General features: G+C 45.6%; 1 protein-coding gene across 1 annotated transcript; it reads left to right on the plus strand.

Moving 5' to 3' along the window:
- Positions 1–5: 5 nt before the first annotated feature.
- On the plus strand, positions 6–4194 carry RPL15 (ribosomal protein L15). The gene is made up of 4 exons (XM_028490307.2): positions 6–75; positions 1146–1327; positions 1519–1655; positions 2530–4194. Exons 2-4 carry the CDS (start codon positions 1156–1158, stop codon positions 2833–2835), a joined length of 615 nt encoding a protein of 204 aa, XP_028346108.1. The 5' UTR covers positions 6–75; positions 1146–1155; the 3' UTR covers positions 2836–4194.
- The last annotated feature ends 8769 nt before the right edge of the window (positions 4195–12963 follow it).

Genomic DNA, 12963 nt, shown 5'->3' on the forward strand with positions numbered 1-12963 from the left:
GCAGAGGCGGAGGAGGAGCGCCAAAGGGATTGTGGGAGAAACGGTCCTTCCTTTCCGTTTGGCGGCAGCCATCAGGTAGGCTGTGGTGGGATATTGGCTTTTCTATCCGCCGCGGATCTCTCTTCATCTCCGCCATCCAGCCTCGGGGACCCTGCGACCTCGGAGCTCCTCCTGTCTCCTGTGCGGCGCGGGTTCGGTCGGGATGTGGGGCAGCGCGGGCGTGGAGAGGCGGCCCCCGGAGCGGGCTGGGGGGAATGCTGTGATGGCGGCGCGAATCCGAGCTGGGGCCAGAGCGTGGAGGGGAGGGAGGCGTGGGGGCTGAGGGACGGGCGGCCGGGCCTGGGGCGTCCGAAAGCGAAGCCGGGGGGCTGGTGGGAGGGAGAGCTTTTCTTCGAGGAGTAACCCTTGGCGGCGGTGGCGGCGGCGGCACCTTCCCCTTGGGGGTCCCGGCAAGACCACTGCAGGCCGGGCCCGGGGCGCCGCCCGCCTCGGTCCCCCGCCCCCGGGCGCCCAGGACCAGCTCGGTTCCTTCGTCCGGCAGCAGCGTGCGGGGCGCCCCGCGTTCGTGCAGAGCCGTTTCTTCATCATCGGGGCTTTCTTTGTGGTCGGTGGGGACTCGGGCGGGCGGACGGGGGCTTGTTACACGTGAAAAGGATGATGTGTTTCTGATACCTGGCTTACGTCCAAGGTGAGCCGAGATGGGCGCTTACAAGTACATCCAGGAGCTGTGGAGGAAGAAGCAGTCGGGAGCGTGGAGGGGAGGGAGGCGTGGGGGCTGAGGGACGGGCGGCCGGGCCTGGGGCGTCCGAAAGCGAAGCCGGGGGGCTGGTGGGAGGGAGAGCTTTTCTTCGAGGAGTAACCCTTGGCGGCGGTGGCGGCGGCGGCACCTTCCCCTTGGGGGTCCCGGCAAGACCACTGCAGGCCGGGCCCGGGGCGCCGCCCGCCTCGGTCCCCCGCCCCCGGGCGCCCAGGACCAGCTCGGTTCCTTCGTCCGGCAGCAGCGTGCGGGGCGCCCCGCGTTCGTGCAGAGCCGTTTCTTCATCATCGGGGCTTTCTTTGTGGTCGGTGGGGACTCGGGCGGGCGGACGGGGGCTTGTTACACGTGAAAAGGATGATGTGTTTCTGATACCTGGCTTACGTCCAAGGTGAGCCGAGATGGGCGCTTACAAGTACATCCAGGAGCTGTGGAGGAAGAAGCAGTCGGACGTGATGCGCTTTCTGCTCAGGGTGCGCTGCTGGCAGTACCGCCAGCTCTCGGCGCTGCACCGGGCCCCGCGCCCCACCCGGCCCGACAAGGCGCGCAGGCTGGGCTACAAGGCCAAGCAAGGTGAGCGGGCTCTGCGCGGAAGCCGGGAGGAGATGGTGCCCCCCGGGAAAAGCCGGGAAGCGCTCTTCGGGGAGCCGTCCCCCTCTCCCAGGGCCTCCCGGCTGCTGGCCTGAGATAACAGTCGATGTCGGCGCATTAGAGACAAGGCACTGAGTTCTTCGCGCCCTTCTGTGGCCCTTTTCTCTAAATAGGTTATGTGATATATCGGGTTCGCGTGCGCCGCGGTGGCCGCAAACGCCCGGTCCCGAAGGGCGCCACTTACGGCAAGCCCGTCCACCATGGCGTCAACCAGCTCAAGTTTGCCCGGAGCCTTCAGTCTGTTGCCGAGGTAAGTGGGTTTCGAGTAGCGCTTGCGTTGGCCGCCTCCCGGAGGAGGAGGAGGAGGAGGAGGAGGAGGATTTGGGCACCTTTCCTCGTGGTTCGTTTGTACCCAGGTGAGCCCTGTTGCGTTTAAAATGGGGTTGGGTGACTTTTTTCGTGTTTTTGACTAATCCCAGCGAGTAGTTGCTATTGGACTTTGTCAGTTTTTGTTGGGAACCTGTCTTTGCTCACGTAGAGGAAAGTGCTTTATGATCAGCGTGTATCCGTGGAGCCTACGCTTTTAGAGGGCAGTAAACGTTGTCTTGAAGAGCACGTCTCCCCAGGTGTTAGAGAAGCTGTGTTTGTTCGTCCCACTGATTTCCTGTGCTCGGTAGGAAGCTGTCTTTCTCCGCTAGTCAGTTAAGCTGTGCTCTGTGTACAGGTTGGCAACAGGGGCCTGTTGCCCTCCACGAACTAAAAAGGGTTTGTGTTTCAAAGAAAAGGCAAAGAAGACCATTCGAAAGAGACTCGTGGCCTTCACAGTTCTCTGTAAGAGTTTGCTAACCCTTCTATTGTGCTAGAAAAATGCATGGTTCCCGAGTACTAGATTTCTTTAGCCAGATACTAGCATTCATGTTTTGTTTGGTAAGGAGGCAGTAAGAGAGAACGGTTTCAGATCTAAGCATGTCTGTGTGCTTTGTTTTATAGTAAGTCTCTACCTTACCGTACTTAGGGTCCCAGCCTCTGGGGAGCAAATCAGTTTAAGGATATTTATGTGTGTTACGTAGTACGTATGTCTACCTTATCATAATGGTCCCTGCCTCTGGGGAGAATTCTTGCCGCCTTATTGGCTACTGGGAATGTGTGGGGTGCTGACCTTGGGCCTTTGTTTCCTTTTCTAGGAGCGAGCGGGACGCCACTGTGGGGCCCTGAGGGTCCTGAATTCTTACTGGGTGGGTGAAGATTCTACGTACAAATTTTTTGAGGTTATCCTCATTGATCCCTTCCATAAAGCTATCAGAAGAAACCCTGACACCCAGTGGATCACCAAACCAGTCCACAAGCACAGGGAGATGCGGGGGCTGACGTCTGCAGGCAGGAAGAGCCGCGGCCTCGGCAAGGGCCACAAGTTCCACCACACAATCGGTGGTTCTCGCCGCGCAGCCTGGAGAAGGCGCAATACTCTCCAGCTCCACCGCTACCGCTAATAATATAAGTAATGTTTGTAAAATTCTAATAAACAGTTTAGGACATCCTCGTCTGCTTAAAAGTGTTTTTTAATCTGTCTGTTAAAACTAGTTGTCTGCAGGTTGTTTCATTGAATGCGTTGTCAAATTCTGAAAGTTAAAGTGCAATAATGTTTGAAGATTTTAAGTGATGGTGTATCTTGTTTCTAATAAGGGAAATGCCTTTGTTTTTGCTTTATTAGGCAGTTGATATGTCCGTGTTTAAAATGCTGTCTGGTAACAATAGGTGTAAAATTCTGTAAAAGGAGCGCAGCAACTAGCCATGTAGATTTGTTGGTGCATGTGATGAAACCTACAGCTTTATTGGGGTGATGCAATGCTCTGCTGGTTTACTCTGAAGTGGCTGTTTTATGGAGTTTGGCAAGGACAGACTTTAAATTGGGTTTTCCTTGGAAATGTGAAGGATGTCGTGATTCTTTATCATGATCATAATGCCGAAAAAGTTGACTAGGGCCTACGTTTTTAGACTTAATTTGCTGTTTCATATATGTAACTGCTGCTGCCAAAAGGCGGAAAGTAAAGGAATGCCACCATTTTTTAAGATAATTGAATAAACCTGTTGCAAGATGTTTCTCTTACAAATTGAAACAAATCCTGGTTAGCCTAAATTAAATTGCCTTGGCCTCGATGGTACCACTGAAGTTCCCATAAAAGGTGGGAGCTCCTGGTTCAATCCCGTGACTCTGATCTGTAGAATACTTAACTTCATGCAAAATAGTCATGGTATTTACACTAGTGTATATTGAAACTGATGGAAATTGAACATTAGGTAAATGAGGGAGTTTTTAACCCTAAGGTTTGTAAGCTAATTATGCTAAGATTGGGAAATTGGTGTTCATCAGGTCCCTTTCAAGTGTGGGAGGATAGAAGGGGCTTGGATCAAATTTTTAAAATGTTTTATTTTTAGTATTAGTTTGTGACCCATTATGAAATCTATGCCATCTTGGGGAAAATAGGGTTGGTTTTATTTAAAAGTAACATTGCTAAGTCTAATCAGTGTTATCTTGGGTCAAGCCACTTTATCCATTCCCATAAGGCTACTAAGATGAGTCGTGTAGTTGGTGTCAATACAAGTTCAATTGGTTTCCGATTTTATGTGTGGTCTACAGTTATTTTTCTCATCCCTGCTCAAACTACCCCCAAGAGCCTCACCATTCCACAAACGTGCCAGGCCACCCACCGGTTGTGGTCGGGCGTACCACCACATTCTGCTTGCATCATGACTTCCCCTAGACTAAGCTGCTGCTTCCCAGGGTGGAGTTGAGTGCGTAGGAAATATGGAAGAGGAGTTGCCCCAGTTCTTTCCAGTTCTTGGTTTGCTATCTTAATAGGTAGTTTAATTTGGAAATCTAATGGCTGGTTTTCTTGCAAACCAATTTTCCTTGTATTTTCTTCAGGGGTCTTTTAAAAGGCCCACTTAAATGATTTCCAAATAACATGTAGCAGGCTCGCAAAACCTTTTGAGACCCAAATTCCTTCCCACTCAAAAAATCTTAAACCATATTACTTTGTGTGTAGAGGTGGTTCAACTATATATAATGATAGAATAAACGTCTTATTAAACAAACAAATGGACCTCCTGTTATCTTTTGTGATCTAATACTAATAATGTGCTTTAAAGCAAACCGAATACCCTGCAAAAAGATACAAAACATGGCAGAAACAGTCAAGAATTTCAGGGAAAATAAAATGTATAGTGCTTAGTCTCGAGTTTTTCTCTCTTGGTTCTTTGGTCCTTGCATGAATTAGAAAAACTCATTTAAAAGTTTTTTTCCAACTATTCAGGATGCCGACTTGGGGAGGGGAGGGAGGATTCAAGCTGAAGGTCAGCATTACGTATCTCCCAGAAGGGCTTGCTGCCCTACAGGTAGTCTACACACAGCAGCTAGGGGATCACAGGAAACTAAAGCCGCAAATGGCTCCTTCCATGGTCTTCCCACTCCCACCCTGAGAGCTCATGTACCTAGTGCTGTCTTCACTCCATCTCATCCACCCTCCTTGCAGTTTCTCAGACACACCAAGCACTCTCTAATGCCTTTATCGTGGGAAAACTCACCAGGCTTTCCCTGACTGCCTCACAAGCTGTACCTTTTTAAATATTTCTAGATCAGCAGGTGGTTCAAACATACCCCAATTGATTCTATTAGAATTTTCTTCAGAAGTAGAGCAATTGGTTTCTTACAACCCCACAAGATGGAGGCACTGATTCTAACCCCCCTTTTGTCGATTAACAGACATAAAGATGAAGCAATTTGCTCAAGGTCACACAGTGGCAGTCTGAATTCATATCCTCCATATAAACATTTTAAAATTTGGTGGGGCTTCCCTGCTGGTCCGGTGGTTAAGACTCCATGCTCCTAATGCAGGGGGCCCGGGTTGGATCCCTGGTCAGGGAACTAGATCCCACACGCATGCTGCAACTAAGACCCAGTGCAGCCAAATAAATATATTTTTTAAAATAAAATTTTGATTAGGTAATACATTGGCATGGCTAAAAATCCAAAAGATAAAATAGGGACTACAATAGAAGTCTCCCTGCCCATCGCCATCCCCCCAGTTCCCCTTCTGGAGGCAAGCAATGTGATCAGTTTGTTTTTTCCTGATCATCAGGAGATATTTTCATAAATATACAAACATAATACATATGTATTTTTTTCGTTTTTACCCAAATGGTAGGATATTATACACATTGACTTTTTTCATGTGGTTATGTATCTCAGAGCTTATTCTATCTCAGTTCATGAAGAGCTTCCTCATTCTTTTTTATGACTGCATAGTATTCCATCATATGGATGTACCATAAGTTTGTTTAATGTGGACCCTGATGATGATTAAGATTTTTTCCAATCTCTTGCTTTTACAGAAAGTTTTTTACATATATCTTAGTTCATCTGTAGGATAAATTCCTAGAATTAGAATGGCAGAGTTAAAAATTGTTGGGTATTGACAGATTCTGCTCTGCAGCCTGAAAGAATAATATTGCTCTCTAGTTTTATTTTTGCAGAGGCAAAGCCACACACACCCCCGTATCTTCCTCCCCCTCCCCCCAGGCATACAGCTGAACTATGTTTACCAGGTGCCTTGTACATTTAGGTAGGAGTCTTAATGAAGTTCTTGCTAACAGAATGGGAACAGAAGTGATATATTACCTCCTTCAAGGCAATCAAGAGTTGGTATGCCAATGGAGGTCAATGATTCGTAGCTACAAGATGGAAGAAAAAGCTGCTCAACTCCTATCAGCCTGCACAAGTGAGAAAACTTTGTTAAGCTACTGAGTTAGGTACATTTGTTCTTATGGTGGCATGGCCTAGTTTGACCCTAACCAATTCAATAAGCTGAGCATGCTATTTTTTTTTTTTTTTTGCCGTACGTGGGCCCCCCCACCACTGTGGCCTCTCCTGCCGCGGAGCACAGGCTCCGGATGCACAGGCCCAGCGGCCATGGCCCACGGGCCCAGCCGCTCCACGGCACGTGGGATCCTCCCGGACCGGGGCACGAACCCACGTCCCGTGCATCGGCAGGCAGACTCCCAACCACCGCGCCACCAGGGAGACCCCGAGCATGCTTTTTATATTTAAGAGTCTTATGTTTGCCTTACGGTGACCTTGCATTGTAATCCTTTGTCCATTTTTCTATCAAAATCCATACACCTGGGCTTCCCTGGTAGCGAGTGGCTAAGAATCCGCCTGTCAATACAGGGGACACGGGTTCGAGCCCTGGTCCAGGAAGATCCCACGTGCCGCGGAGCAACTAAGCTCGTGCGCCACGACTACTGAGCCTGCGCTCTAGAGCTCAGCGAGCCACAACTACTGAGCCCATGTGCCACAACTACTGGAGCCTGCGCACCTAAAGCCCGTGCTCCACAGCAAGAGAAGCCACCGCAGTGAGAAGCCCATGCACCGCAATGAAGACTCAATGCAGCCAAAAATTAAATAAATACATTTTTTAAATGATTAAAAAATAAACCATAAAAACAAAAATCCATGCACCTTTAAGTACCATACCATATGAAATGAATTGGAGGGTGGCTGCTACCTTATTGCTGCCATGCTTCATCATTTCTCTGCTCTTAAGCTTCTTAAAGGTGACTTTATGTAGAATAAGTTCTTGCAAGTTCAACTCTTCATTTTATCCTTTCAATTCTAAGCTCTCATTCCATCTCTAAGTTCTGAAATTCCTAAGGGAAATTAGTAGGTATACTGCATCAGTCAGGTAGACTAGATTAGGCTACAGTAACAAACAACCCGCAAATCTCGGTGGCTTAAAATAATAAAGGTTTATTTCTTCAACAAACTACATGTTCATTGATGGTTGGTCATGGTCCTCATTCCAGAAACAAGGCTACTGGAATAGCCACTACCTGGAACATTGCCAGGTTCCCATACAGCATGCCCTGGCTTTTAGAGCTTTTTGTCAGAAAGTTGTCTGAAAACAAGTCCCAAGGCTACACCTGAGTTCAAAGTGTGGGGAAGTGAAATCTCATCAGTAAGAGGGAGAACCAAGTATTTGTGAACAGCCCAATGGCTAATCCATTTGATTTCCTTTTGTCCTTGTACACACTTGAGGTGTTGTGGAGAACAGTTTGTATACCAAGAGGGGAGCAGGAACCACTACATTCCACACTGGCAGAGAGGGGTACTTTATCACTGATATTGCTTAGAACTGTCAGCATATGATGATAATAAAAACAGACTTTTAATCAGCTTTTGTTGTTTTTAAATTCTCTACAGACAGCCCTCTGGTTCAGTTGATTCATTTGGCAAAATACAATTATCTGCACACAACTCTGCAACCAATTTACCTGCCACTTTGTTATGTGACAGCTTCTTTCCTATAAACAACAGACATATTTACTTAAAAATACATTAGAATTGCACTATCCCATACGGTAGCCATTAATCACCTGTGACTAAATTTAGATCTAAATTAAATATAATTTAGAAGTCAGTTTTTCGGTCACACTAGCCACATTTCAAGTGCTCAGTGGCCGCTTTGACTACCATATTGGACAGCACAGAAAACATTCTGGCGATCACAGCAAGTTCTATTATACAGTGCTACTGTAAACCCTTGACATTCTTTTCTCCTTTTTTTGTGGTATTTCTCAGTAGATAAAGATGAGGCATCTGGTCTGGTTTTCACACACACAGTGTATTTGAGGTTTAGATTTCATATTAGAAAAGTATTTGTTGCTACAGATTTTTAAAGGGTGTAATGACCACTTCCTTTGCCCAGTTGGTATTGGGTTTTTAGAAGTTTTTAACAAGAGTTGTATCCCAACAGTACTAAGTATAAAAAAAGAAGGAACCGCTACAACACCTTTTCTAACAATAAAGGTTTTGGTCTAAAAAGACCTAGTTTCCCACTGGCTTCCACTGCCGGATACTCAAGTTTTATAAATACGCATCATTGGGAGAGAAAACAATTCTTTGTTTTTGTCCTGGAAGCATCAAGCTGCCTGACACCAGGAGTGAAGTGACATGCAGCCTCCAGCTACATCTTGATGATCCCATAGAGACTCACCAGAAGTGGAAGTTTTTACCCAGGAACCCTTTGCCCATAGCCCACCACCAGCCTCCAGTTCAGCCTTGGGAATGTTGGCTGGACATTTAGAGCGTTCATAGATTTTAGCTCTTGTTATTCATGCTGCAGTGAATATCCTTATACATATAGTTTTTTAAAATAAATAAATAAATTTATTTATTTCTTTTTGGCTGCGTTGGGTCTCTGTTGCTGCGCGCGGGCTTTCTCTAGTTGCGGCGAGCAGGGGCTACTCTTCATTGCGGTGCGTGGGCTTCTCATTGCGGTGGCTTCTCTTGTTGCAGAGCACAGGCTCTAGGTGCGCGGGCTCCAGTAGTTGTGGCATGTGGGGTCAGTAGTTGTGGCTCGCGGGCTCTAGAGCGCAGGCTCAGTAGTTGTGGCGCACGGGCTTAGCTGCTCTGTGGCATGTGGGATCTTCCCGGACCAAGGCTTGAACCCGTGTCCCCTGCATTGGCAGGCGGATTCTTAACCACTGCACCGCCAGGGAAGTCCCTATACATATAGTTTTCAACCATTTTTATATAGGAAAAATAAACTTACAATGCAGCTTGTTAGTAGGAAACACTGATCAATTTCCTTAAAAAAAAATCTACTGAAAAGGTAGTATAGTTAGCCTGTACCTTTAAAACTCATCATCAAAGCACTCAAATTTAATGAAGCAGTCAGAAAACACACCTCACAGCTCACTCTCAAATCTGGTAAAGGACAACTCACCATCCCTCTGAAACTGATTAATCATTTAATTTAATTGGTATGCTATGAACATTTGAACTCATTTATTTGCAATTCTCATTGTCATTTAGAGAGAGGTTCATTATCTGGCAGTCCTAGTTGATTTGGAAACAGTAATTGATGGGTAATGTAATTATCAGTCATCTAATCACTAAACTTCTTTCTATGAGACCGTGAACATACTATTTAGGTTCCAGAGGTCGATTATTAACTAAGCGAGGAAATTTCACTTATCAGAAAGGAAAATTCAAAAAATGATCATCCACATTAAAGAATTCAGCTCATTGGCTCCCAGTTGGATTCTGTGGGGAGGACCTGTTAGAATCCATTGCTGTCAACACATCTAGTATAATATTGTGATTAGAATGAAAAATGTTTAAATGCTCAGCCCCTCCTCCCAATTTAGTAGTTCTCCAATTTGTTCATTCTTGGTATAGTGACTGCTCATAGATTTTGCCCCTCTATGCCCCATTCTGTTCTTTTTCTTCTCTCTTCTTATAGTCAGTCAGTGGAGAACTGGAGGCCCCCAGAGTCAGATCAAGAACAAAGCTGAGGGCTTCCCTGGTGGCGCAGTGGTTGAGAGTCTGCCTGCCGATGCAGGGGTTACGGGTTCGTGCCCCGGTCCGGGAAGATCCCACATGCCGCGGAGCGGCTGGGCCCGTGAGCCATGGCCGCTGAGCCTGCGCGTCCGGAGCCTGTGCTCCGCAACGGGAGAGGCCACAACAGCGAGAGGCCCGCGTACCGCAAAAAAAAAAAAAAAAAAAAAAAAAAAAAAAAAAAAAAGAACAAAGCTGAGGACAAGACCAAGAGGGGCCAACCCCAAAGATAGAAACCACCACGAAAGCTGTTAGCTGCCAACTGAAAAGCTTTCCTGATGGAACAGTAGAAATTAATATGTCTAATTATGCCACAGTATCATGGATTATTTTTATGTGATTTGTAAAACACGTCTGAAGTTCTGAAAATGCTTTGTGCGACAGCATTCTCACTGTTTCACAATGGTGCTTCTCGTCACGTGACTCTTCATGAATGTCACCCGGTGTTAGAAAAGCCACTGCCTTCTTTAGTAAAATAGAAGTTCATCTCAAGGTCTGGTAGATTTGGAACAGGCTTTAAGTGGGGTTGGGTACCTGGATTAGTCAAGACTCCTTTGACTTTCTAGGGCTCTTAGTGGTCGCCACCATGACCTACCCTTAATACTCTGCAGTGTGGCCTTTAAGTGTAAATTCTGTCATCTGTAAAGTAGGTCAAACAGTACACCCAGGGTTTGTCAGTATTTTTCCAGTTCCACCTGGGGAGAAGGAGTACTCCAAGAGCATGGATGTGCAGATCAGACTTTGTAGACATAAATACTTCTGTAGAGGAACAAAAGGGTCTATTCGGTCGTGACGGCTTGAGTGAAATTCCTCTTCGGAGCCAATGACCTTCAGAATCCTGCATTTCTCCAAGCCACCACTTAATCGATAATTTGATCTTCCAGGAATAGCCCTTTTTCTGCAGACCATAGATCTAGATTGTCCGTTTATATATCACGGATATAAAATGTACTTACCTGAATACTGTTAGTTGTCACTAATCCTCCAGTCCGTCACAGTTCCTCAGTGAACTAACATTAAGTTGCTAAATATGTAAAGTGTCTTTAACACCAATGTATGTCATAACTGACTTGTATATAAAAATAAATCCTGCTGCATCCTTGATAGGATCAGAAAAAAATTTTTATACTAATATTTTTCCCTAAAGAAGTTGAAATTTGAGATAGAAACGGACTCCAAATCAGGGATTCCTGTGCCAGTGGTTTATCACAGAAGTGCTCTCAGGGGAAGTCGACAGGGAAAAGAGAAGCCAAGTCCCAGGGTGATTTCATTCTTACAGGGGCTGGTTTCTGCCTCATCCCACCGGGAACGCTGGAGTGGAAGTTCTGCCTCCGAGTTTGTCTCAGCTCATGGCAAGGAAGCTGGGCTTTCACACTTTTCCTGCACTGGCCATGGGCTGGGGCTGCCCAGGGGGAGAGTAAACCAGTAGGCAAAGTGGCCCCTGTAGCTCCAGGGCGGTCTCCTGTGAGAGTCACAGGCGCCCAGAAGCGAGGAGGGCCAGTAACAGGATCCAGCGGGAGCTGACTGAGTACCCACAACGTCTGTCTCACAAAAGCACAGATTTCATTATCCTCTCTCTAGCTGGTTTTCTTTTTGTTTTTTCACGAGACCACTGTCATTATCAACAATTTCTTTGGCCAACGCTTCAAGTATAATAAAATCAGCGAACAGTTCTGCATAAATTAACTAGCCTTGGATGTTTGGGAACCATTCTTAAAATATAACCAGTTTTAGGTAAATGTTGCAGTGTGGTGTTTCAAAATACATTGGTACCTCTAGTGGGGGCATAATTATTTAATTACATGTAGTCTTTCCTATCGACAATGATTTTCTATTTTATTTATTTTTTTAATTGAAGTATAGTTGATTTACAATGTTGTGTTAGTTTCAGGTGCACAGCAAAGTGATTCAGTTAGACATATATATTCTTTTTCATATTCTTTTCCATTATGGTTTATTACAGGATATTGAATATCATTCCCTGTGCTATACAGTAGGACCTTGTTGTTATCCATACAATGATTTTCTAATAGTCAACTAAATATTGTAATTTCCAGGCCAAGTATATTCACAAAGCTCTCACATATCTTAAAATGAATGAGAACATTCCTAACAAGCTTATCTTAAATCACTTTTTTTTTAACATCTTTATTGGAGTATAACTGTTTTACAATACTGTGTTAGTTTCTCCTTTACAACAAAGTGAATCAGTTATACATATACATATGTTCCCATATCTTTTTTTTTTTAACATCTTTATTGGAGTATAACTGTTTTACAATACTGTGTTAGTTTCTCCTTTACAACAAAGTGAATCAGTTATACATATACATATGTCCCCATATCTCTTCCCTCTTGCGTCTCCCACCCTCCCTATCCCACCCCTCTCATGGTCACAAAGCACAGAGGTGATCTCCCTGTGCTATGCGGCAGCTTCCCACTAGCTATCTAATTTACATTTGGTAGTGCATATATGTCCCTGCCACTCTCTCACTTCGTCACAGCTTACCCTTCCCCCTCCCCACGTCCTCAAGTCCATGCTCTAGTAGGTCTGTGTTTTATTCCCATCCTACCACTAATCTCTTCATGACATTTTTTTTCTTAGATTACATATATATGTGTTAGCATACGGTATTTGTTTTTCTCCTTCTGACTTACTTCACTCTGTATGACAGACTCCAGGTCTATCCACCTCATTACAAATAACTCAGTTTCATTTCTTTTTATGGCTGAGTAATATTCCATTGTATATATGTGCCACATCTTCTTTATTTCTATTTTTAGTTTTTTAAGGAACCTCCATACTGTTCTCCATAGTGGCTGTTATCAATTTACATTCCCACCAGCAGTGCAAGAGGGTTCCCAAAAAAATTTTTTTGATGATTTTTTTTTATAATATCAACTTTACTTTTTAAATTGTTTTTTTAATTTTTGGCTGCGTTGGGTCTTCGTTGCTGCGTGCAGGCTTTCTCTAGTTGGGGCGAGCGGGAGCTACTCTTCGTTGCGGTTCGCGGGCTTCTCATTGCGGTGGCTTCTCTTGTTGCGGAGTATGGGCTCTAGGCACGAGGGCTTCAGTAGCTGTGGCTCGCGGGCTCTAGAGCACAGGCTCACTAGTTGTGGTGCTCGGGCTTAGTTGCTCCGCCGCATGTGGGATCTTCCTGGACCAGGGCTCGAACCCGTGTCCCCTGCATTGGCAGGCAGATTCTTTTTTTTTTTTTTT

Source organism: Physeter macrocephalus, chromosome 1 (assembly GCF_002837175.3).
Source record: "Physeter macrocephalus isolate SW-GA chromosome 1, ASM283717v5, whole genome shotgun sequence".
In the NCBI taxonomy this organism is placed as follows: Eukaryota; Metazoa; Chordata; class Mammalia; order Artiodactyla; family Physeteridae; genus Physeter; species Physeter macrocephalus.

What these genes read in the sequence shown, in the direction of transcription:
- RPL15 (XM_028490307.2), top strand. Translation starts at nt 1,156, where the DNA reads ATGGGCGCTTACAAGTACATCCAGGAGCTGTGGAGGAAGAAGCAGTCG. An exon ending in GGGCTACAAGGCCAAGCAAG is followed by an intron (nt 1,328 to 1,518) that starts GTGAGCGGGCTC and finishes TTCTCTAAATAG; the next exon opens with GTTATGTGATATATCGGGTT. An exon ending in GCCTTCAGTCTGTTGCCGAG is followed by an intron (nt 1,656 to 2,529) that starts GTAAGTGGGTTT and finishes TTCCTTTTCTAG; the next exon opens with GAGCGAGCGGGACGCCACTG.